This window comes from Myiozetetes cayanensis, unplaced genomic scaffold (genome assembly GCF_022539395.1).
Source record: "Myiozetetes cayanensis isolate MyiCay16 unplaced genomic scaffold, myiCay2020 scf23, whole genome shotgun sequence".
Classification (NCBI taxonomy): Eukaryota; Metazoa; Chordata; class Aves; order Passeriformes; family Tyrannidae; genus Myiozetetes; species Myiozetetes cayanensis.
Window position 1 is genome coordinate 4,807,578 of NW_026087445.1, and position 24,034 is coordinate 4,831,611.

General features: G+C 63.9%; 3 protein-coding genes across 6 annotated transcripts; 2 read left to right on the forward strand and 1 right to left on the reverse strand.

Annotated features, from left to right (window-relative positions):
- Window positions 1-192: 192 nt before the first annotated feature.
- AK1 (adenylate kinase 1) lies at window positions 193-5,074 on the forward strand. 2 transcript variants are annotated; one of them, XM_050319952.1, is made up of 7 exons: window positions 193-288; window positions 1,600-1,642; window positions 2,800-2,835; window positions 3,487-3,650; window positions 3,818-3,934; window positions 4,384-4,575; window positions 4,852-5,074. In XM_050319952.1, the coding sequence occupies exons 2-7, from the start codon at window positions 1,633-1,635 to the stop codon at window positions 4,915-4,917; spliced, it is 585 nt and encodes a 194-aa protein (XP_050175909.1). In that variant the 5' UTR covers window positions 193-288; window positions 1,600-1,632; the 3' UTR covers window positions 4,918-5,074. The 2 variants fall into 2 exon arrangements, with proteins under 2 accessions (XP_050175909.1, XP_050175910.1); XM_050319953.1 differs by lacking the exon at window positions 193-288 and adding an exon at window positions 1,347-1,396.
- Window positions 5,075-7,683: 2,609 nt separating this feature from the next.
- Window positions 7,684-19,103, forward strand: ENG (endoglin). Of its 2 annotated transcripts, none has more exons than XM_050319978.1 (15): window positions 7,684-7,868; window positions 11,944-12,101; window positions 14,300-14,434; window positions 15,003-15,153; window positions 15,330-15,486; window positions 15,649-15,781; window positions 16,004-16,178; window positions 16,262-16,413; window positions 16,538-16,681; window positions 16,964-17,008; window positions 17,127-17,237; window positions 17,335-17,580; window positions 17,785-17,848; window positions 17,924-18,025; window positions 18,493-19,103. In XM_050319978.1, exons 1-15 carry the CDS (start codon window positions 7,811-7,813, stop codon window positions 18,660-18,662), a joined length of 2,001 nt encoding a protein of 666 aa, XP_050175935.1. In that variant the 5' UTR covers window positions 7,684-7,810; the 3' UTR covers window positions 18,663-19,103. The 2 variants fall into 2 exon arrangements, with proteins under 2 accessions (XP_050175935.1, XP_050175936.1); XM_050319979.1 differs by having other exon boundaries at window positions 7,689-7,868; window positions 18,473-19,103.
- Window positions 18,955-23,835, reverse strand: FPGS (folylpolyglutamate synthase). Of its 2 annotated transcripts, none has more exons than XM_050319981.1 (15): window positions 23,758-23,835; window positions 22,706-22,834; window positions 22,549-22,602; window positions 22,368-22,432; window positions 22,174-22,288; window positions 21,975-22,052; window positions 21,631-21,692; window positions 21,428-21,530; window positions 21,259-21,336; window positions 21,041-21,188; window positions 20,864-20,962; window positions 20,542-20,692; window positions 20,367-20,442; window positions 19,970-20,036; window positions 18,955-19,871 (listed from the first exon to the last, which is right to left on the reverse strand). In XM_050319981.1, the coding sequence occupies exons 2-15, from the start codon at window positions 22,820-22,822 to the stop codon at window positions 19,444-19,446; spliced, it is 1,641 nt and encodes a 546-aa protein (XP_050175938.1). In that variant the 5' UTR covers window positions 22,823-22,834; window positions 23,758-23,835; the 3' UTR covers window positions 18,955-19,443. The 2 variants fall into 2 exon arrangements, with proteins under 2 accessions (XP_050175938.1, XP_050175937.1); XM_050319980.1 differs by lacking the exon at window positions 23,758-23,835 and adding an exon at window positions 22,913-23,033.
- Window positions 23,836-24,034: the final 199 nt, after the last annotated feature.

Consider the following 24,034-nt stretch of genomic DNA (forward strand, 5'->3'; position numbering starts at 1 on the left):
GAGGCTCCCCCCGCGGTGGGGGGACCCTCACTCCCGGCCGCGCAGGGTTTAACCGCATCCCCCCGCCCATCCTCCTCCGTGCGCGGGCGGGCGCAGGGACCGCCGTGCGCCCCGTGTCCCCTCGCCATCCCCGCAGTCCCCCCCGGTGTGTCCCCGCCGTGTCCCCCCCGTGTCCCCTCGCCCGCCCGCTCGCGCTGCCGGTGCCGCGCGCTCCCGGCGTGCCCCGCGCGCCGCCGAGGTCTATAAATAGCGGTACCGCGGGCACGGCGCGGGCGGCGGCGCGTCCAGGTCAGTGCCAGACCCCCGGGGGTCCCGGGCGGTCACCGCGACACCGGCCGGGCACGGGGGGGAGCGGAGCTGAGCGGAGCTGAGCGGGGCGGGGGGGCTTTGCTGGGGGCGTGCAAAGGGGTGCTGGAGGGGCTGCAGCGGTGCTGGAGCAGCCCGGTCCTGGGTCTGGGGTCCCCGGGGGGGGCTGGATGCCGATGGGATGGGGGGAGCTGGGTTGGAGCTGGCGGTGGGGGGAGATCGATGGGAGCACCCCGGGGAGCAGCCCGCAAATGGCCTTGGCTGGGGAGTCCCAGGCCACGCTGTAACCCCCCCGGTCGGGGCTGGCGAGGGAGCTGGGCGGGGGGGTCAGCACCCCCCGATCTCCTCCGGAGCAGTCACCTCCACATCACCTTCACCCTGCGCCCGTGGGACCAGCACCGCGTCGGATCAGGCCCTGAGACCGTACCAAGGGCCAGTGCTGCCCGCAGCCCCCCATCACGATCACCACAGCCCCCCACCGCCCTGCCAAGGCTGGTGCCAGCGGTCCCGGGGCTCAGCGCCCCCTGCAATTAGGGACCCAGGGGTCCTGCGCCCCCCAAACTCCGCGGGGGCCGCCCCAGGGCTTCGTCCCCGCAGAGCAGGGGGAACGTGACCCGGTGCCGGTTTCAGCCTGGCCATTCTTAGCCTCTGCCCTTTCGAGGTTGTAACACGACCTGTCACCGGCCGCTGGCCCCTCTGGCCACAGGATGCCCCAACCCTGCACCCCGTCCAGCCGGTTTGGGGTGACGCACCGTGGCCAAGCATGTCGGGTGCTGCGGGGCTGGGTGTGGGCAGACGGGGTGGCCAGCCCCCCCTAGGTCCTGGGGGTGCAATAGGGTGCTGCAACCCGCTCCTTAGGTCATAGGGCATCCCCCTAAAAGCAGCCCGTGGGGAGCTGGAGGTGCTGCCTCCATCACTCGGTGTACTGGTGGCACCGGGCATCCCAAAGGGGTTTCCGGCTGCCGGGTAGCACCCCGGGCACAGGGATGTGGGCAGGGCAGGGGAGGAAGCCGGACACGTCACGGCGCGTCACCCGGCATGGGGAAGCCCTCACCGCAGCCGGATGCGGAGGGTGACTGCTGGAAGCCAGGTAAGTGATGGCTATGGAAGCAGAAATCCTGAGCTCCTTATTTCAGGGTCAAGCTGGAGGTTGTGTCTTCCGTCCCACCCCGCCCAGCTGGGACATGGAGCTGGGCACCATCATGACCAAAAAGGGAGACCCTTTTTCTCCGCAAACACTTGGTGACCTGTGTGTCCCTGATGTGCTTTGTTTATCCTGCTCTTCCTTTGCAGCCTTAAGTGCTTCTGTGCCTGGACCACAGCAGAATGTCGACAGGTGAGTGATCCATTCCCCAGCATCCATCCCCTCAGTCCCTCCTGCATCCAACCCCCCTGCCATCCATCCCCCTGCATCCAACCCCCCAATATCCCCTGCATCCATCCCCCCCTGTATCCATCTCCTCGTTATCCCCTGTATCCTTCTCCTCGTTATCCTCTGCATCCATCCCCTCAGTATCTCCTGCATCTATCCCCCCTGCATCCATCCCCTCTGCATTCCCCTGTGTCCCATGTATCCATTCCCTTAGTCCCTCCTGCATCCATCCCCTTGGTTTCCCCTACATCCATCCCCTCTGCATTCCCCTTTCCCCCATGCCTCGTCTCCGCTGTCCCCCTGCATCTACCCCCCTTACAGGCAGCCCCTGGTCCCCTTTGCATCCATCACCTCCATCCCTGCCCTGTGTCCTTGCCTCCCTCCCTTCTGTCCATCCCCCATGTCCCTCCAGCCCCTCCACGTGCCCTTCATCTCATTGGTCCCCACCAGCCACTTGGCTCTGTCCCCAGCCCCGGGGAACGCCGGGCGCCAGAGGAGTTGAAATTTCATCCAGCTGTAATCAGGAGATGGGAAAGTGGCCCAAGAGCAGCTCGACTTTATTTTTAGTTTTGCCTCCCCCTTGCTGTGGTGTCACACCCTGGCACCGCCCCACACCACGACTGGGACAGATCCCACAGGTGGGAGGAACCCTGTGCTGGGGCTCTGGGCAGGGAACAGGGCAGTGAGTGCCACCTGCACGTCGGCCACCAGGTCCAGGGACCGATGCTGGGGTCCAGAGACTACCTGGGTCATACCAGGTGCTCGAGGTGGCCAAGCCAGGCTGAGACAGCCCCTGTTAGCCCGCCAGGGTGAGAAACTACCCACAAGGATGGAGCCATGGACAGTGACGCCTCCAGAACACCTCGTGGCAGTGGGATTCCAGCCCCATGGCCGAGGTGCTGTGGGGTCTCTGTGCTCAGACATGTCCAGACATCCCAACCTGCCCAGGTGATGAGGACACACGGCTGCTTCCCTGTCCACCTTCCCCCCCCAGGGCCCTGGGATCAGTCCCCTCCATCCCCAGGGATGCCTGCTCTGGATGTGGCACCCCCTGGGGACACTTGGCTTACTGAAGGACTTTCTGGCTTTTGTTAATTATTTTTTTCCCTTCTCTCCTCCAGAAAAGCTCAAGCAGCACAAAATCATCTTCGTGGTGGGTAAGTCTGTGTCCGGGTCTTGTCACTGGTGGGGTCAGCCCAGACCTTTTCCCTGCACCTCTGGGGTGGGAAGCTGGGGCTGGAGGCTGAGGCTGGGTCTGTTCCCAGGCACTGTGGGGTGGCCAGCTTGGCTCCTTGAGGCCACAGTGGGGTGTGTTGGGACCAGGAGGGCACCTCTGTCCAGACATGGGATGGCAACCTCTGAAACAGTGAACACCTGGAGGGTGATGTGATAACAAACCCCTCGGGGTTGATGCCCTGGGTGCCATCAGGCATGATGTCCTGGATGTTGACAGGGTCATGATAACACCTTGGGTGTTCTTGGGACAGGGACATCCAGGTGCTGATGTGGGTGGTGATGCCCTGGTGCCAATGGGACAGCAATGTTCTGGGTGGTGAGGGGGTGGTGATGCCCTGGGTGCCATCAGGGTGTGGTGCCCACATGCCGATTGCCAGCAGCCCATGCTACCCCCAAGCACTTTGCAACCCCGAGTCCACCCCAGGAGCAGCTCTGTCCATCCATCTCTTGCTGGGCTTGGGGACAAAGCCCCATGTCACCAAGCTCTGAGGACTCCTGTGAGTCCGTGCTGCTGCTCCCACACACCCCACCCTCTCCTCGCCCATGGCTTGGGGGACGTGTGTGCCTTGCAGGTGGCCCCGGCTCGGGGAAGGGGACGCAGTGTGAGAAGATTGTGCAGAAGTATGGCTACACCCACCTCTCCACGGGGGACCTGCTGCGGGCCGAGGTCAGCTCGGGCTCAGAGCGGGGCAAGAAGCTGCAGGCCATCATGGAGAAGGGAGAGCTGGTGCCCCTGGTGAGTCCACACGGGCACGGTGGGGCTGCTGGGGGTGTTGCATGCACATGGCTCGGGCATCTCTGTCCCTGCCACCCCAGGGTGGGGTTTGCAGCAGGGGTCAGCGGTGCTGGGTGGGGGGCACGTTGTCCATGTCAGCCACAGCAGCTCTGTCCTCCCCTCCCCAGGACACGGTGCTGGACATGCTGCGGGACGCCATGGTGGCCAAAGCGGACGTGTCCAAGGGCTTCCTTATCGATGGATACCCCCGCGAGGTGAAGCAGGGAGAGGAGTTTGAGAAGAAGGTGAGGGCTGGTGCTGTGCCATGCCATGCTGTGCCACGCCACACACCGTCCTGGCACAGGGACTCCATCCAGCAGCAGCCTGGACTCCCCATTCCAATGAAGATCACATCCCAGCCGGGTCTAAACTTGGCACCATCCCAACCAGCAGGGCTCCCTGCCTTGGGAACGGCCTGTGCCCATGGTGCAGTGGGAGGGACCAGAGTGTCCACGGGCTGACAGAGGGTGACAACAGTGCTGACATGATGGTGATGGCAGAGAGCCAGGGCTTGGCCACAGTCTCCCTTTGCTTCCATCTGCACGGCTCTGGAGGGCGCTGAAACAGTGGAGGAAGGTGGAGGATGGCGTGGGGGCATCTGTGACCCTCATGCTGACTACCACCGTCTCCCCAAACCAAACCACACCACACCACCAACTTGGCTGCGTGACAACCATGTCCCCTCTGCCCACAGATTGCCCCCCCCACGCTGCTGCTCTACGTGGATGCGGGGAAGGACACGATGGTGAAACGGCTGCTGAAGCGAGGGGAGACCAGCGGGAGGGTGGACGACAATGAGGAGACCATCAAGAAGCGTTTGGAGACCTACTACAAGGCCACAGAGCCCGTCATTGCCTTCTACAAGAGCAGAGGCATCGTCCGCCAGGTGAGCAGGGATGTACTCGTGCAGTCCCAGGGGAAGGGAAGTAATGGATGGGGACGATGAGGAAAAGGGGAAAACTCAGTCCTGGCTAGTTTGAGGTGGGCTTGACCACTCTCACTCCCAACGTGGAGACTCCCTCCAAGGATGGCCTTCACCCCTTTGCCCTAAATAAGCCCCGGTCTCTCCACCCGTGGCCAAAATCCATCCCTGGAAGAGCTCCAGTTGCTCCCAGGGGAGAGCCCTCGGGTGATCCACCCAGCTAACCCCCTCCGTACCCAGCTCAACGCCGAGGGCTCCGTGGAGGAGGTTTTCCAGCAGGTCTGCACCCACCTTGACTGCCTGTAACCGACCCCCCGGCCCCACTCCCCCCCAAGTGCACTCCAGCAGAGACAGCGGAAGCGGCTTTATCCTGTTTTCGTGGACGGAGCCATGCGGAGGAAATTTCAAGGACATTGTGTTTGGCTCTTTCCCGTCTCTCCCCAGTAAAGTTCACTTTAATGAACCCAGACTTTATCTTTTTCTTCTGTCGCAGGAAATGAGTTTTTCTTTCCAGAGATTTTTTTTTTTTTTCTCCCCCTCTGACTCCCCCCTGCCCCTCTGGAGCTGATTAAGGGCAGGAAGCGGGTGTTTATCCCACCGGGGCAGTGGGATGCTGTGCTCGGAGGAAGGGAGGGAGCATCCCGACCGCTCGCCCCGGCTTCCCAATCCGTAGCCCGCAGGGAGCCTGTGGCTCCGTCCTGCAGCCAATCCCGCTCACCCCGTCCCGTCCCACTTGCTGAGCCCCCTCGTGCTCTGGGGGTGTGTCTGGAGACACGGCAGCATCTGAGCCGTGTCCTGCACATGCGTCCCTTCCCCTCCCTCCGCTCTCCCACTGGCTGCCAGAGGCTGGAGGCGACCGGATTTGGGATGGGGATTTCCACCACTTTCATGCCTTGGCATTTCCTTGCTTCTTGTTGGCTGTCAGGGTTTTCTGGGGTATGTGGTGGCTGCACTGTGATGGTTCAGGGTGGCACAGTGCCACCCTGAGTAGGGTGCTCCCTGCCTGGGCACTTACTGCCAGCAGTGCTAACTCTCAGTCTTGTCCCCAGGGGCTGAGGGATGTGCTGGGGACACTCAGGTGAGCCTGGCCACCAGGCTGCACGTCCTGGTGGGTGGGGGACAGGGCAGGGGTCCTCATGAGAGTGAGTCACAGGCCCCCAGCAGAACCCAGCTGGGGGTGCTGCTGTGGAGGACAGGGAGTTTGGGGGGTCCCCAGCACCCAGAGAGTTGCCCAGGCACAGGGGCTGCGGTGGGGCTTGGGACCGGGATTTACCCAGCCACGGCGAGGGCAGGAGGCAGCAGAACCACAACCCCAACAGGGCCCCCCACCACTTACTTTTGGGCTGCTGGGAGCTGGGCACAGAGCCAGGGGGCTGGGGGTTGGGAGGGGCGGCAGTGCCGGGGTCAGCCAAGGCCACGAGGCCACGGAGCCAGAGTGGAGAAAGGAAGCGAGAGGGGGAAAAAACAAAACTCCCCAAGACGAAAAACCCAAACCCGCCAGGCTCCGACGTCAGCCCTGTGCCCGGGGGGCGACGAGCCACCGGCAGAGCCCGGGGCACTGCAGGGAGGCAGGCGGGCAGGAAGGATGCAGCCATCCGGCCAGGGCTGGGACGCTGCCAGGACAGCGATCCAGGGCCAGGGCCGGCGGGCGTTTGCCTCGTGCCGGTGGGGACAAGGGCTCAGGGGGGTCGGGTGGTTTGGGGTACTGTGGCCTGAAGCTGGGGAGTGGGGTGGCCTGTCTCTCATGTGCCTACCCCACATCCCTCTTTGGGTGTACTGTGAGTGTGCCTCAGTTTCCCCAGGTGGTGAGCAGGGCAGTGGGGCTGGGATGGAGGCCCTGCCTTTCTCCCCAGTACAGCCTCCGGGTGTTTGGGGTTGGGGTTTAGATGCTTTTCTTCTGTCTGGAAGGGTTGGGGCCACCCCATTAGGTGTGAGGGGAGGAGGTTGGGTTGAATGGGGTGCAGGGGACTGCATATGCAGCCACCTCACAGTCACAGCCACCCCCCTCTGTCACCCTGCAGCTGCCACCATCCCCCTGTCCATCACCGAGGGTCTCTTGCTCGTTACCCTGCGGTGTCACAGCGGGGAGAGGGATGCAGGAGGGCCAGGGGACCCTGTGCCTGGTCCCAGTCCCCATCGTTGACCCCATCCCCGGGTGAGCACCCGTCCCCGCGGTCCCCAGGAGATGGCAGTGCTCTGTCATGGGAGATGGCTCTGCTCACCCCGGGCCACCGACATGTCCGGGGACATCCTGTCTGTGGGGAGAGGCGTCGCTGGTTTCCCTGGCAGGTCCACATTCTACCCCCATGCCCGTGAACCGTGGGTCGGGATGGAAAGCACCCCCGGGGATCTGTGCCCAGCCCCAGCGCGGGGGTCCCAGCCCCAACGATAGTCGTGTCCTCGGACAGTAGCCACTGGCATATGCAGAAGGAATGGGGCAGAGGTGCAGAAGGAGGTCCCTGGGTGCCCCCAAATGCCCCATGGCTCCCACCTTGGCAGTGCTTGGCTGTGACCCCCTTGCCCAGACCCTGGCCCAGAGGACCTCCTGATCCCAAACCCACCTGCAGGGCAGGGGTGTTCGGGCAGCCCTGGCTGTGGCCTGGCCAAGGGTGCAGGCAAGGCAGGCAGCAGTGCTGGGGGGCCTCCACTGGCCCCATGGCCCCAGAATGGGTGTCCAGGGCCATGGGACAGCCACTGGCCTGGGACACGGTGACCCCACTGGGGTGCTGGCTGAAAGCAGAGGGAGCTGAATGTTGGGGGGCAGCTCCCATCTCCATTGCCTGGGACAGCCCCTGTCCCCATTGCCTGGGGTAGCCCCCCATACCCATCACTGGATGTAATTTGGGAGGGTTGGACGTCACCAGAGCCCCTGTGTCCCACCCCCCACACCAGTGCCAGCCCTGGGGGTCCATGGAGACACCCCCCCGGGTACCAGTGCCCTCTCCCTGCTCAGAGCGCTCCCAGCGCGCCCCTCCAGAGGCGCAGCCCCGCAGGGCTCGGGGCGGGGGAAACTGAGGCACGGCGCCTCCGGGGGAGGGGGGGTCCGTCCTCTCCGCCCCCCCGCCCCGCCGCCGGCCCGGCCCCAGCGCCGCCAGCGGCATTTCCTCCGCCGCGGACCCTCCTCCGAAGGGAGTCGGTTTCCTGCCGCTGCCGCCGCCCGCACTCCGCGCTGGCTCCCGGGGAGCGGCCGCAGGCGGACATGGCCCCCCGCACCGCCCCGCTCCTGCCGCTGCTCCTGGCGCTGCTCGGCCGCCCGGGTGAGTGGGGATGGGGGGCACCGCAGGACGGGACCCCCGCGGTGGGATCCGCCGCGGTGGGGACCGCGGGACGGGACACCAGGGACGGGACAGCGGCGACTCTGGGTCGGTGGCCAAAGGGGTCCCGTCTGTGCCCGCACAGTGTCACCCCCAAGAACCGCCGGGAGAAGAGGTTTTGGGGGGTAGCCCCGAGGGTGGTGAGGGAGAAACCCACCCCGAGCTCCGGGAACACGCACAGCACAGCCCGGCCACTCCCTGGGACCCCCGAAATCCCGGCTGCGTCACCAGGGCGCGGGAGGTGTTGAAGACGCTGTTGCCGAGCCCCGGCCAAGGCAATGACACCAGCGGGGTCTGGAGTGGCTTTGGTGGCCTCCCAGCACGGTGGGGTATGGAGGGGTTGATCAAGACCTGGGGGCAAAAAAACCAGGAAAAAACCCATAGAGCCTTGCATGGGATATGGGGACGGAGCTGGAGGGGAAGAATGGGAAAAAACACGCATGGGATGTGGAGAAGGAGATGGACACTTGGCTGCCTCTGGAGCAGTTGGGTCACCCCGAGGTCCCTTCAAAGCCACAGGGGGAATTTCAAGGGGGTCATGCCCAGGGACATCGGAGCTGACGGAGGGCAGGGAGCTGGGTTTGTGGAGACATGGCCTGCTGGCAGAGGGGAAGGGAGCTGGGAAGGCAGCGGCTTCCCGAGGGGCCAGGGCCAGCTGCACTGTGTGTCCTGGCTGGGTCAGTCCCTCCTGGCCACCTCGGGGGCCAGCACTAGTGGGTGGCCCCACTGCCAGGCTTGACACCCACTCTTATATCACAACCTTGTAATATAAGTAGTGCCAAACAGTCCCTGTCCAGTGAGGCTGTGCCATGTGGGCCGTGTCCCCCACAGCTGTGCCATGTGGTCCCCATCCTCGTAGCTGAACAGTAAGTCCCATGTCCTGTGTAGCTGTGAGACTCAGTCCCCATCCTATAGCCATGCCATACAGTCCCTGTCCTGTTTATATGTGAGATAAGGTCTGTGCTCTCTGTAGCTGTGCCATGTGGTTCCCCATGTTATGTAGATGTGCAATAAGGTCCCTGTCCTCTGTAGCTGTGGGGTCCAGTCCTCATCCTATATCTATAACATGTACTCTGCATCCTGTGTCGTGCTACAGAGACCTTGTCCTCACTGTCTGTGATGTATAGTCCCTATACCACGTAGCTGTACCGTCTGGTCCCCATCCTACACAGCTGTGCAATGTCATCCCTGTCTTACACAGCTGTGCTATACAGTCCATGTCCTTTGTATTTATCCCCTGCAGTCTCCATCCTATATGGCTGTGCCATACACACCCTAGCACGGCTCTGCTATGTGGGCTCAGTCCATATGGTGCCCATCCTGAGTGCCTGTCCCTACGGTCCCTGTCCTATTTAGCTGTGCTGTATGATCCCTGTCCTACTGTGCTATACAGTCCCTATCCTACACAGCTGTTGTACACTGTCCCTGTCCCATGTAGCTGAGTGGTGGAGTCCCCATCCTATATGCTATATATATGCTATATATATATGAATGTGCTATACAGTCCCTAGCTGACATAGCTGTGCCACACAGTCTCTGTCCTATCTAATAGAGCTATACAGTCCCTGTCATATGTATCTGTGTCTGTATGGTCCCTGTCCTGTGTCATGTTGCCATATAGACCGTCTCCTATGGCCATACCACCCCTAACCTATGCAGCTGTGCTATATGGACCCCATTCTGTGTGACTGTGCCATATTGTCCCTGTCCTATGTAGCTGTGCTCTATGGTCCCCATCCTGAGTAGCTGTGCTATGTAGTCAGTGTCCTGCGTATCTGTGACATATTGTCCCTGTCCTTCCTACCTGTACCACTCACCACATCCTGTCCAGTTGCTGCTTTGTCCTTACAGGGACCTGTGGGGCCGGGAGTGCCCACAGAGGACCTGACCTGTGCCGTGGGACTGGGGTGCCCTCAGTGTGTGCAGTGCTGTGGGCACAGGCTTCCAGAAGTGGGGGACTTTGTGCCCTTCAGCAGGGACCAGCACTGCTCCCCACAGAGTGAGCACGGTGCTGAGTCATCCCTTCCCACCCCTGGGGAGAGGTTTCTCGGCACCCAGCTGACTTAGACTGGCAGGAATGATGTGGCTTGCGTCAGGCCCGAAGCCTGGTCCCATCCAGCCCGTCATCTGGGCCCCAGTGCCACCTCTGTGTGGTCCAGCAGCCAGCAGTGGCTCGGAGGATGACGACTCCCTCTCAAGTTTGCGGCGCAGGGTCCATCCCCGTTCCTGATGGGGTCACCTGGGTCAGCTCGTTACACAAGTGCCGAGGCGGCGCAGCCGGATGCAGGGATGCCAAAGTGGCGCTGCCCGTCCCATGGGCATCCTGCGCTGCCAGGTCCACCCCTGCCCTTCACCCCACACCCCAGCATTGCTCTCTGCCCAGAGCCTTTCATCTCCCAAAAGCCCAGGAATTGTGCCACCAGCCCCAGGGGAGCCACAGTGGGACCATTCCTGCTCCCTGGCCTCAGCTGCGCCGAAGCAAGGGAGAGGGCAGGCGACTGGAAAAACATAAAGTGGATTTTCTTTCTTTCTTTCTTATAATTTTTTTTTTCCCTTTCCTGGAGTACAAAAATAACAGTGCCCTTATCTGATCGCCCCGGCGGCCCAACTGAGCCCCCTTATCTGATCCTGACATAATGCTGGAGCCCGCTGCCTTCCCCAGGGACAGACAGTGCCCGACTGGCACCGCTGCCCCGCATCCCCCTCCGCTGGCATCCCTGCCCCGTGCCAGGGGTGAGCCCAGCCATGGCCCCTGGCCCTGCCTGACCTCCCGGCAGGATGCTGCGGGAGGTGTGACGAGCTGCCCCGTCCTCTGCCCAGCAGTGCCGGGGCCGCGCAGCCATGCCCAGTGCCGTCAGGGCAGGAGTGGAAGGGAAGAGGGACACAGCCTGTGGCGCCCAGATAAGCGGCTGTTTATCTTCCTCCCGATGCTGCCGGCCGCGCGGCCGCCACGCTGGGGGGAGGAAGCGCCGGACAATGGGCCCATGGCAGCGTCACCGGAGGGGTCTGTGCCGTGACCCTGCCACCACGGTCAGACCACCCCGGTGGCGAGACACAGGCCAGGGATACCGTGATGGGCATGTTGTGGTATGAGCGGTCCTTTGCCAGGTGCCGCATCCCAAAATCTCAGCGACCTGGAGCATCACACCCTTTAGCCCCAGTCCCTACAGGGGTGGCTGGGTATCCCTGGAGTGGGGTCCGGTGATGTCCCAGTATGGTGGCTGGAGCTACCAGGTTTGGGAAATGATGGGCAAGTGGGGATGTTACTCAGTGTCCTCCTCCAAAGGAAACACAGTGCCTCAGGCACCGTTATCCCAAGGGAAGTCCCCAGTTGAGGCCACAGGCCCCATCCTACCCAGCTCCCTTTGAGCCCCCGTGGGTGCAGGCAGGACCTCAGGGGGCCAGCTTGAGAACAGCCTGATCGCAGCAGGGCTGCCTGGGGCAGAGGAAACAGCCGAGGCACGTGGGGATTTACAGGATCAGGCCTTCAAATAGCTGTTTGCACTCAGGATTTCCCTTGGCAGCCTCCAGCCCGGCCCCGCTCCCTCGCGCACCGCCGGGAGCTTCGGGATGGGGCAAAGCTCACGCCTCGGCGCCCGCGGAGGATGAGCTTCACAGCCATTTCCATACCTGCGCTTCCCACTTTCCTGCAGCGGGGGGTGAATGCGGGGGGGCTTCCGCCACCGCCCCAGCGCTCGGGGCGGCCGGGTGCGAGTTTTGGCACACGGCAGCGCCGAGCAGGGACAGCAGATTTTTCCAGCCCGGATCCAAGAGTCATTAACGTGATTGCGGAGGGGGCTGGCGGTGGCGGACGGGCCCCGAGCAGACACGTAGCGGATGGTCCCGGGGGTGCTGCGCCGGCCGTGGGGCCGTGGTGACGCCGGGCCGGGGGTCAGGGGCGCGGGGGCAGTGCCGGGGCTGGCGCGGCCACTCGGCCCCCTCCCGCATCGTGTCACCCGATGTGTTGTCACCCCACATCCGTGCAGCGGGGACTGACGGTCTCTTGTTTTCCGCCCAGACCCCGGGAGAGCCGAGGGCTGCGACCTGCAGCCTGTGACGGGGGAGTCGCCCATCGCCCTCTCCTACACCACCAGCACGGTGCCGCGGGGCTGCGTCAGCAGCGGCTCCCTGGGCACCGACCACGAAGTCCATGTCCTCAGCGTCAAGTGGTCCAAGGTGAGCGAGAGGGGTCCCGGTGCATCACCCCGGCACCATCACCTTTCACTGCCACTTCACGCTGTCACCGCAGCATTGTCACCCTGTCACTGTCCTCACAGGCAGGGTGTCCCAGCTGTCAAAACTTTCCTCTAAGTAAGGAGCCGTGAGAGGACCTGGATTAACCTCTTCCATGGTGCATTTGCCAAACTTTCCCCTCCCAGCACAGCCATGGGCATCTCTGCCCCCAGTGGGAGTTTAAAGGCTTTAGTGTCAAATTCTCTAACAGCCCATGCTGCTGGGGCAAATGTCCTTGTGCTGGATATCCCAGGACACTCTATTTCCCCGGGGAGGTGGCCTGGTTTTGGCTCAGGAGCTTGGCAGAGCCATGGGTACCCAATGGTGACTGGAGAGGGAGGGATGGAAGGTGGAAAAGAGGAAGGGATGGAGGGATAGAGAAAGAGATGGAAGAAGGGATGGAGGGAGGGATAAAGGGATGGAAGGAAGAATGAGGGATGAAGGAGGCACATTGCTTTAAGGCACCAAGCAAGTGGAAACCTGTCTGCCAGTGTTGGCATTGCCATGCAAGGGGGCAATAACCCCTTTGCGGATGCCTTCTGGTAAGGATGGGTGTAGAGCAGTGGCAGGGCTTGGTGCTGGTACTGACTGGCACTGTTGGGTGGGTTTGCACCAGCACGTGGATTTACACAGCAGCTCTGCAGCACAGCCCAGCTCCCCCCACGCTGGCTGGGGCCCCACAAACCCAGCACCCGATTTTGGCCCAGCCCTGGGCTGCCCGGCGCCACGCTCCCCCCACCCCCGCCACCTCCCAGTTCTCCTAGTTCTGCTTTTCAGGGCGGGGGTGGGAGCCAAGACAGGAGGCACTGGGAAGGGTGGGTTTTGCAAGGGCCCCTCTGCCCCAGCCCGGTGTGACCTGGCCCTGGCAGCCTGGATAGGTGCCAGGGCCGGGGCTGCCCCGGGGTTGTCACCAGCAGCGGCAGGGGACACGCACTGATGTCACGGCTGAGGCACTGAGCCCCGCGGCGGGCGGGGGGAGCCGGGCAGGGACGCGGCTCCACTTATAGAAGAATTACTGGAAGCCGCTTTCTATAAGCAGATCCCCACGATGAAAAAAAAAAAAAAGAGAAGAAAAAGGGAAAAAAATAACCCGAAAGGCGGCGGCGGGAGCGCCGAGGCTCCCGCCACTCGCGCAGCCAAACAATGGAGCGCCACAAAACACGCGGCAGGAAAAACAGCCGCCGGCTCCTCCCCAGCTCCCGGGGCCACCCGGGGTCCTCGGCCACCCACGGGGCCATGGCCAGGCCGGGATGCCCAAGCCTTCATCCCGTCATCCCTGTGCCCGGCACTAGCAGCTGCCTCCACCCGGCTGGTCCCCAGCTGATTTTTCCCTGCCCGCTGCCTGGCTCAGCACTTTGCAAGCCGTGATTCGGGAGGCCGTTGCCAAACTTAGCGCCTGATATTTCGACTTCCCCATCCGGATTTCCGGCTGGAGGCCACCAGGCAGTGCTAGCCACAAGGAATTTTGTGTGCCATCTCTGTGCCCCCAGCATCCCAGCACACCAGTGTGGCCGGTCCCAAGCCTGCAGTGGCTGCACGGTGCTGGGATAGAGCTGAGAAACCTGCCGAGGGGATGTCCTGGTGCCCAGGGTGGGGATTCTCCAGCCTTTAGTGGGAGACACCCTGGTGCCTACAGTGGGTGTGCTCCAGTGTCCAGAGTGGGGATTCTCTGGCCCCAGTGTGGGGACATCCCAGTCCTTGGTGTGGGGACATCCCAGTACTCAGTGTGAGGATACTCTGGTTGCTGGTATAGGGAAGTTCCAGTCCCCAGTGTGGGGACATGCCACTCTCTAGTGTGAGGACACCCCAGTCCGCAGTGGGGTGACACCCTCATGCCCAGTGCAGAGATTACTCATTCTCTGACTCAAGGATGCCCTGGAACCCTGCGTGGGGATATAACCATCCTCAAGGCAGGGATACCCTGGTCCCTTGCCTGGGGGAGCCAGGGGGTGTTTGCCCCCCAGTGTGGGTACACATCCATGTGGCATCCCTGCATCCCCCCCGCCTACCCCCTGAACCCAGCCATGGCTGCCTCCTGTCTGAGGTCTCTCCCAGCTACCTCTGGCTCCAGGGGCAGCCAGGGAGGTGACAGCAGTTGGGGCTTGGTGGCCACAGTGGTGACACTGTCTTCTTCCCCCCAGACCCCTGCTGTCCTGCTGACAGTGTCCATCACGCCAGGAGCCGATGCCTGCAGCCGCTCACCGGTGCTCATCCTCTTCTGCGCCCGCTGCTCTGCCAACATCACCTCCCAGTGCCCACACCTGCTCATCCACACCGTGAGTGTCACAGCCCCACACCAGGAGCAACCCCATGGGGCAGCAGGGCCGGGGCCATCAGTGGAGACATTTAAGGGAGATTTGCATCCCTTCCATCCCCAGACATGATGCTTGTGGTGCCCCAGGGAGGAGGGGACACTTCTGGCCACTGCCGGCACTGAGCACAGGGCTGGCCAGGCAGGGAATGACGCACAGGGCTGGAAAAAGCTCCCGTTTCCTCCGACCGGCGGGAGGAAGGTCAGGGATGGGGTTTGGCTCCAGCGAGCTGAGCCGGGGTCTGGCGCTTTGTTAGCAAAATAAACCTCCTGCTTTGTTTGTGGCTAATAATAAAGTGGGCCGAGCCCTCCGCGTGCCGCCGGCTGCTCTTGCCACTCCCAGCCCATGTCCCCGAAAACCTCCACTCATCCAGGGTGACCCCCAGCCCAGGCTCCAGGGATGCTCGCCTGGTTTAGTTTCACACTTGCGTCCTGCACTCTGGGGGGGAAAGGTTTTTGACCCATGACAGCCCACACCAGGGAGGGATGAGCCTTGCCCCCCACCCTGGCTCAGGCTGCCTCTTGGCCCACAGGACGCCCACCTCTTCTCGGGGAGCACCGCAGAGCCACTCATGGCCTCCAGCGAGGAGGAACTGCTGAACTGGGCTCAGTCTACCTACAGGGGCATCACATCCTACAGCGAGCTGCGGGATCCCCGCTGGGTCCAGCTCCGCCTGGGAGAAGGTGTGTGGGGCTGGGGGCTGGCACTGGGGGGCTGGAGTGATCTTCCTGTTCCAGAAGGCTGACACCTCCTGGGGCAAAGCACCATTCCCCGGGAGATGCCACGGGGACTGATGGCCCTGAGCATCTCCCCACCCACTGAGCCTGATTTGGCCCTGTCGATCCCCCCATCTGCATAGACGCCAGCAGCCCCCCGAACTGCATCCCCCAGAACCACTTCAATGCCATGCTGCACCTTGAGACTGAGGTCTTCTTCCACGGGGTGAAGAGCTGCTCACGTGGGGACACCCAGAGCACCAGGGCCGCTCACATCATCCATCTGCAACCAGAGCCCAGGTACCGCAGTGCCCACGATGGGACCCCAGGGGTGGGATATGCTTGGAGATGCTTGGGAAGACGTTGGGGTGTCTCAAAGGCAGAGCCCTGCATCTTAAGTTGGATATGGGGCCCATTGGTGTGGAATGCTGATGCTGAGAGGGGGCTCTTGTGGTTTTGCAGCTCCCTGATCACAGAAGTGAACCTGTCCCTCAGCTGTCCCGAGAATCACGTCAGCAACCAGATCCTCATCCTTCAGAGCAGGGCCAACCTGACCTGGTCTCTCTCCTTCAAGAAGTGCAACATCCAGGTCATGGTAGGCTGACTGGGACATGTGTTCCCCCAAGACCCCCATCAACGGGTCTGCCAGGGGCCCAGGAGATGCCAGTGGCACAGGCAGGGTGGCAGGAGGGTACCTGGGGAAGTTAGACATGGGGAGATGGCAGCCCCACTGCTGCAACCCTTCCTAACAGGGACAAACCCAGAAGATGCCCCATCCCCATTTAGCTCTTCTGTGCTGTCCCCTTTCCCACTGCAGACCTCTGGGAACTACAAGATCATGACCATCTTTCCGACGCTGTTGCCTGGGGAGCTCCTGCCCGACACGGAGCAGGGCCTCATCGCTAAAGCCTTCGAGAAGAACTACAGTATCATCGCCTCCTACTCCGCCATCCCCGCCACCACCAGCATCAGCATGGAGATCCAGGAGAACAGTGAGGCCCCCAGAGCCCCAGGGCTGGGCGGGGTGCGGAGTCCCAGCACCCCCTCTCAGCACCCCCATCTCCCTGTCCCGCAGAGACGGCCAAGAAGGTGACTGAGATGATCACCCCCATGAGCCGCCTGACCCCCGCTCCTGAACTGCAGCCCCACCAGCTGCTGCTCCTGCTCAAGCCCTGGACGTGCACAGATGAAACCATGGAGATCACCATCATCAAGTCCCACCTGAAGGTGAGGGGGAAGGAGGGGCGAGGTCCCAATGCCCACCAACATCACATTTTCCTCCAGGTGCTTGGGATGGGTGGCATGGGGCTGTCCCCAGCCAGTGGATGACCACCATGTGTTTTTTCCCCAGGTCATCAAGGACTTGGACATCAAGGACATCACGCTGAGGGACATCAGCTGCCAGGCAGAGAAAAATGCAACCCACTTCATGTTGAAAAGCCCCCTCAGCCATTGTGGCACCTTGCTGGGGGGCAGGGGATATGCCAACAATGAGGTGAGGAGGGACCATTTGGGGGTGCTGCCCCCAGCCCTGCTGATGCCCCATGAAGGCTTCAATGATGACTGGTGGGGCTTCTCCACGAGGACATCCTTGCTTTTGCATGGCTGGAAACATCCATGAGATGGCAGGGGGGTGTGGGTGGGGCTCCCACTCCATTCTGTTCCATCCCATCCCATGGGAGGACCCTCCTATGCCATGCCATCCCATCCAAGCGGGACAATACACCCGGGCAGTGGGGACCACTTGGCTGACCCAACCTTCCTACCCTTCTCACAGCTCCTCATCAAGCTGTCCAAGGGCACAGAACTCCAGGACATACGGGTAAGAGCCAGGTTTCCTGGCGTGCCTGGAGGTGGGAGAAGGGTGCTGATGCCACTGCTGGCTGGGTGCTGGGTGTGCTGGGTGCCAGACGTGGCCTCAGCGCTGTCCCCACTTGCAGGTGGCCTTCCAGTGCGAGATCCCGCGGGAGCTCTTCCTGCGCCTTTTCCCCACCGCTGCCTTCAAGGTGCCGCAGACGGAGCTGGAGGTCAACAAGGAGGCTTTTCTGCAGGTACTGCTGCCATCCAGGTGCCCAGGCTGGGGGAGTTCAGCTGTCCCCGGGCTGGTGACCCTGATGGCGTCCCCCTGTTCCCCTCTACCCATGGCAGGCGTCCATGCTGTGGGACGACCACCCGGCTGACCTGCAGCTGAAGGACTGCTGGCTGGTGGCACCGGGGCAGGAGCCGGTGCTGCTGGTGCAGGGTGGGGAGGCACGTGGAGCAGGGGTGGCCGTGCTGGAGGGCCCCCCCAGCAGCCACGGGAGGAAGATCTGGCGCTTCCGCTTCACCTACGCCGTTCCCGAGGGCGGACGCACCCCCTTCTCCGCCACCCTCAAGTGCAAGGCTGGCTTGCAGGTCAGTGTAACCCCCCCCACCAACCTGCAATGCCACCACGCCAGTCCCAGCCTGGTGAGTTTGTCCCGCACTGTTGGATGATGGAGCCCATCCTGGAGCAGCATGCCCTGGTTCTCAAAGAGCCTGGACAGCTCCCAGCCCTGTTCCCTTGCCCAGGGTGTGCAGGTCTCTCCCCGCCTCTCACCCCAACCTCCACCTCTGCAGAACAACACCAACTTCGAGAAAGTCCTGAAGGTGACCGTGAAGGATACCTGGCAGCCGCCCAACAGTGAGTTTTGGGGCAGGGAAGGAGGCCAGGGCGAGAATGGGAGTGGGAAGGTGCTGACGGCCTTGTGCTCCCCAGGCCGTGGGCTGGGACTGGCCGCTGTCCTGGGCATCACCTTTGGTGCCTTCCTCATCGGAGCGCTCCTCACCGCTGGGCTCTGGTGCATCTACTCGCGCACCCGTGAGTATCCACCACCCCTGGGGACCCCCGTGGTGGGATGGGGGAGCCACATACATGTCCCTTACTGGGTTGCCCATTTTTCCCCCTGGTCAAGATCCCCAGGTGAGCCAGGGACCAGGCTGCTCCACTGCCCTTGTCTGTACAGCCCTCCTGGCAATGCCATAGGGGAATAACCCTGCTCCAGGTGTCCACAGCTCCCTGGGGTCCCTCCTACTACCCTGGGGTCCCCTCTGACACCTGCCCTCCCTCCAGCTCCCAGTGCCACCACAGTCCCCCATGCTCATCTCCATCCCAGGGGCTCAGGGTCCAGCTGGGGAGTGACCCACCAGGGCTTGTGCATGAGGGCTGTAAGGTCCTGTGGGGACAAGCCAAGGCCGCCACCACTCGCCCTGAGTGTGGTTCCCCTTGGTGTTTCCCCCTGGCCCCGTGGCGGGCGGCGTGAGCCAGGTCCCATCTCCAAACTGCAGCCGGTTTCCAGCACGGCGCCAGCCTCGGAGAGCAGCAGCACCAACCACAGCATCGGCAGCACCCAGAGCACCCCCTGCTCCACCAGCAGCATGGCCTGACGCCCCCGGGCCCCCCCGAGCCCGCACAGCCCCTGGCCAACGGACTTGGGGACCCACCCCGGTGCCATTGAGCTGATTTTTTGCCCCAAATCTCAGGCCGAGCCCAGAGGGGGCCTCCGTTACTCATTCAGTGAATGCTTTGGCCCCCCGAGGGCAGCCCACGCCGGGAGGGGTGCACCCTGCAACCCCCCCGGGGTCCCCTGCTGCAGGGGGGAGGCAGAAAGAGCAGCTACTGCCAAAGCCTCCCCCAAGGCTCCCCATCAAATGGGGGGGGAAGAAGTGGGCGCTCCCAGGACATGCCCCAGCACTTGGGGTGACCCCCATGCCCCTCCTGCATCCCCCCAAGAAGGCAACAGGCACCACTGGGAGCAGCAAGAGGTTTATTCAGAGTGGGGGGGTGCGAGGCTGCTGCCCTCCCACAGGGCGATGGGCAGAACCCACCACAACCCCCCAGCTCCCCATACAAGTTACAAACTGTTATTAATAATAATAAAAATCTCCCCTATGTTAAATTAGTCTTGCCCTGATACTGAGCCTCGCCACAGCTTGAGGCTCCCACCTACCACCCTCCCTAACCGTCCCCTGGGCACTGGGACCCCAGCACAGCCTGGGGCAGCCCCCCCAGACCCAGGGGACCCCCAGTCAGTCTCACCAAGAGTGGAATGTGGGCCAGGAGCAGCCCCCACACGGGCAGTGTCCCCAGGAGGGCACAGGCGAAAGGCACTGGGGTGAAAACAGCGAAGCCGGGATGGGGCGAGGGGGTCCCACGTGCCCCCCCCGGATGCCTCCAAGCATCACTGGGGGCAGAACTGCTGCTTCAAGTAAAACCAAGTGCAAAGCCCCGTCCCCCAGTTACTGGGAGAGCGCAGGGTCGAGCAGTCGCAGGGCCCCCCCTACCAAGTGCAGGCTGCCAGTGACCAGGACGCGGACGGCGGCCGCCTCCCGCAGCAGCACGGCCCCGCTGCTGGCAGCAGGGTGGGCGTGAGCCCCCGAGGCAGCAGGGGCTGCCAGATGGGGGTCCCGGCCCTGTGCCACCCACTGCAGTGCCTGGGCCAGGCACGGGAACACGAGGGCTGAGGAGTTGAGGGGTCGTGGGGCTGGGGGCACGAGGAGCAGGGAGCCCCGGGCAGGGGTTGGTTGCAGCAGCCCCCCCACCCGCAGGGGAGCTGGGAGCCAGGGGTCCTGCCCCCCTTTCTCCTCCAGCAGTCGGGTCCACGTCTGCTGGTTCTCCAGGCAGCGAGTCAGGGCGTTCTCCAGCGTCACGTTGAAGTTTTGCTGGTCTGGGAGGGATGGGGATGGGGGTCAGGGATTTGGGGGGGGCCGGGGAGGGGATCAGGATGGGGGGGGCCGGGACAGACCCCGGCTCCCCAGCACTCACCCGCGTTGTTGGCCGCTGACACCTCCGTGAAGTTGGGGCAGAAGACAGCGTAGTCAAAGTGACAGGGCTGGGGGAAGATGGGGGGGTCACTGCTGCAGGAACCCTCAGGACCCACCCATGGGACTTCCCCTGGGACCAGTCCTACACCAACATGGTTACAGGGCCCAGGGTGGGGTGATCCAAGTCCTGTCCCCACACCCAGGACTGTAAGAGCCCTGCAAGGGGAGCTGAGGTGGGATACACCCAGGGACAGCAGGGTGGACAGATGGACAGACAGACAGGGGGCCAGCTCCACCTCGCGGCTCCCTGCTCCCACAGCAAAGCAGGCCCCAGGGCAAGCAGAGAGCCCAGGCACTCGGGCACAGAGACCACCACCCTGTGCTCCCCCAAACCTCACCAGCAGCAGCTTGAGCAGCGCCGCCGTGTCCCGGTCCCCCGTGGCGTTGAAGAGCAGCACACGCACCTCGGAGCCGCTGCGGGGAGAAAGGGCAGGTGGCCCACGCCCCACGAGGACCCCCAGCACCACCACCATGCCCCCCTGGCATATGTGCCCCCTCGTGTCCCCTCCTTACTCGTGGAGTTTTTCCTGGTTGAGGGCAGCCTGGCGGAACCAGCGGACACAGGCCTGGATGCTGCTGGTGGTGTGAGCTCCGTCCAGGTACCACGTCACAGGGCCGTGGGACAGCACCTGGGTCCGGCCCAGCCACTCTGTGTCCCGCAGGCCTGGGGGGACACAGGGCATGGTTGGGACCCCCACATCCTCCCCAGCACTAGTACCCCGTGGGGATCCAGTGTGGGGAAGACTTTGGTATCCAGGACAGGTGGCACTGGATGTCACCCTGCCGTGTCCCCTGTGACACAGCCAGGGGAATTCCTGGCACGGCCATACTGCACCTTGGATCATGGCGTCGGTGGGGCGGAAGGCAGGCGCCAGCGGCACCGGCCTCCCCACCAGCTCAGTGCTCGGCGGCACTTCCTTCAGCTCCCCAAGACCTGGGGGGACAGGCACCTCACTGAGATCCTGGGGGCCACGGCAGGGTCTGCCCCCCCCTCCCCATCCCTCTGCCTTACCCTGGTAGCCGCGGCGCTGCAGCCACGTCCGCGCCAGCTGCAGGGCCAGGGCGGCGTTGGAGCGTTGGTGGGAACCTGCCAGCCCCAGCTCCAGCGCCTGGCAGCCCTCCTCAAATTCATCCAGCTCCGGGCACAGGTAGAGGGGACACTGCGAGGAGAGGAGGCTAAGCCCCCCGCCGCAGGGTACCCCCAAATCCACACCCCTGCCACCAGCTCACCTTCCTCTCCTGGGCTCGCTCCCTCAGCACCTCCAGTGGCCGCTCCGGCTGTGCCACGGTGAACGCCGGCACGCCAGGCTGTGAAGGATGGGGATGCTCAGGGACATACGGGAGCTCAGAGTCACAGGGGAGCACACCCCAAAACCATGAGATGACCTGGTCTGCCTACCTTAAAAATGCCGCCCTTCTGCCAGGCAATCTTCTCCATGGTGTCTCCCAGGATGCTGGTGTGGTCGATGCCCAGGGCGGAGACCCCACACACCACTGGTGCCCTGGGGATGCAGCATGGCAGTGTCCCCACTGTCCCCACCGCAGTAGGGACACCAGGGCCTGGTAGCCCTGGGAGAAAGGCTCAGCCACACCATCTCCTACCTGATGATGTTAGTGCAGTCATAGGCGCCACCAATGCCAACCTCCACCACTGCCAGATCCACCTGGGGACACAGGGACAGTGGAGCCATCACAGGGCCACCAGCAATATGTGTCTCACACAGATTCGGGGATGTGGGTGGGGTCAGGTCCCTGTCACCGCCCCTTCCAAACCCACACCTGAACACACCTCCCATTTGCTGGGGAACCATCCACCTGGCACAGCATCCCCTGGTTACAGCCACAGCAGCCTAACCCATGCAAGTTCTGCCCCAAGTGGGGGCTGAATCCTATGTCCCCGCTCCCTGATGTCCCCAGTCTATCACAAGCTGGAGGCCACCACTTACCTTCTCCTGCAGGAAGACATGGAAGGCCATGATGGTGAGGAAGCGGAAATACGCCGGCATGCTGGCGTGCACCGGGTCCTGCCAGGCAGAGCGGGTGTGAGGGGACAGCACGGGGCACCCCCAACCACAGTGGGGACATGGGGCCCCGGGAGGGGGGACCTGAGGGAGGGATCACCCCCACAAGCCCTGCTGCCCCCACCTTGGTCTCCTCCAGGCGGTTGTAGACCAGCCAGAAGTACTTGTTGAAGAGGTCCTTGCTGATGGGCTGCCCATTGATGCGGATCCGCTCGCGCACCTGCACCAGGTGAGGGGAGCTGGGGCGGGGCAGAGCAGGGGGAACGGTCAGGCACGGCACCACCAGCCCCCCAAAACCCTCCTGACCCCCCTGCTCACCTGTAAAAGCCTGTCTTCAGCCCGTAGTTGCGCAGGATGTGCTCAGTGAAGGCGCATGCTGAGCCCTGAGGAGATGGCGGTGTTAAAGCCCCCCGTGTCAGGGCAGGGGTGAGCAGAGCCACAGAGCCAGCGGCTCCCCCTCATCCCCCCAGTCCTCTGCAGTGCCGCCCACCCGCCTCACCTTGCCCTTCGTCCCTGTGACGTGGATGATGTTCAGTCGATCCAGGTCCTCGACCTGTAAGAGTTCAACCACCCTGTGAGACCCCCTCAGCCGCCAGTGCCGAGCACAGCGGCACTGCTGACAGGACAGAGGGACAGGGACAGGGATCCCCCTTCACCTTCAGCCCGCTCCTCTCCAAAAATCCCCGCATGGCTTCCAACTGGACCTGGGGGTCACCACGCTCCCGCTTCACCTGCTCCAAGTAGCTGGCGTTGGTCTGCAGGGTGTTGAGCATCCGGACTGCATCCTGGAAAGACCCCCACGGTGGTCAGAATGGTGCCCACCACCACCCATCCTGCCTCAAGCCCAACACACCCTTACCCACCCCATCGGGCTCGGTCCCCTCGGCGGTGCCTGTGGCCACCCATGCCGGCAGCATCTCCGCCATGGCACCGCGGGGCCGTGCCGGCAGCGCCAGAGCCGTCACGGGGACGGGCTACTTATGGGCAGGGGTTGCCCGCCCCTCTCTAGGCGCCCCTTGACCCCGCGCAGGGCAGGCCAGCGCCCGGCACCCACTGCTGCTCAGTGGGACAAGGTCGCCGGCGGGAGCGGGCAGCGCTCCAGTACACGCCCGGTGTTCAAAGAGCGGCGCTAATGAAGCAACAGAGCCAACGAAGCAGCAGCGCTGCATGTGCACGGCGCACGTGGGACAAGAGCCCGCCAAACCCACGCCGGTTCGGGATGTGGGGCTGGCGCTGCACCGGGGCCCTGGCATGGCCCAGCCCGTGTCCCCAGCGTGGGGACACCCGACCCAGGCAGCTGGACCTTGGTCCATCTGACAGCGGCAAACTGGCACCGGTGGCGCTTCCAGCTCCGGGGAGCGGGGGCAGGACCGCTCCCGCCTGCCCGGGGGGGCACGCCGGGGGACCGCCATCGTGCCCACGACGCCTGGAGCGGCCGCGTGGCACCGGGACACACCACGACTTGTCGTAGAGGCTCCCGCTGCAGGCCGAGGCCACCCGCAGCTGCCACGGGGCGCGGCGATTTGCGGAGTGCCCCCAGCGGAAAGCGGGGACAGGCGGCCCGGGGCTGCGGGACACGGAAAAGGGTGCGGGCGGCGGAGGGGCGGGCGGGTCTCGGCCGCCCCGCGCGCGGTACCGGAGTCGCATCGCTGTGCGGGGCCTCGTGACCCGCCCCCCGCCCCCCCGCGCGCGCTCCCGGCGGCGGTACCTGGTAGTCGATGGCGGGGGCGCGCGCGGGGCGCGTGCCGAAGCGGCGCCCCCCGGCCCGCAGCGCCACGCGCAGCGCGCGCCAACCCCGCGCCACCATCCCGCGCTCGCGCCGCCGCCAGCGGGGAGGGATGCGGGGGAGAGAGGGAGGCGGGGCCGCCCCGCACCGCCCCCCCCGCCATCTTTGAGCCGGGCAGCGCGAGCCACGTCAAGGCAGGGGAAGGGGCGGGGGGAGCCATCTTTGCGGAGGGCAGGGGGGCGGCGGCCCCTCCGCCGCC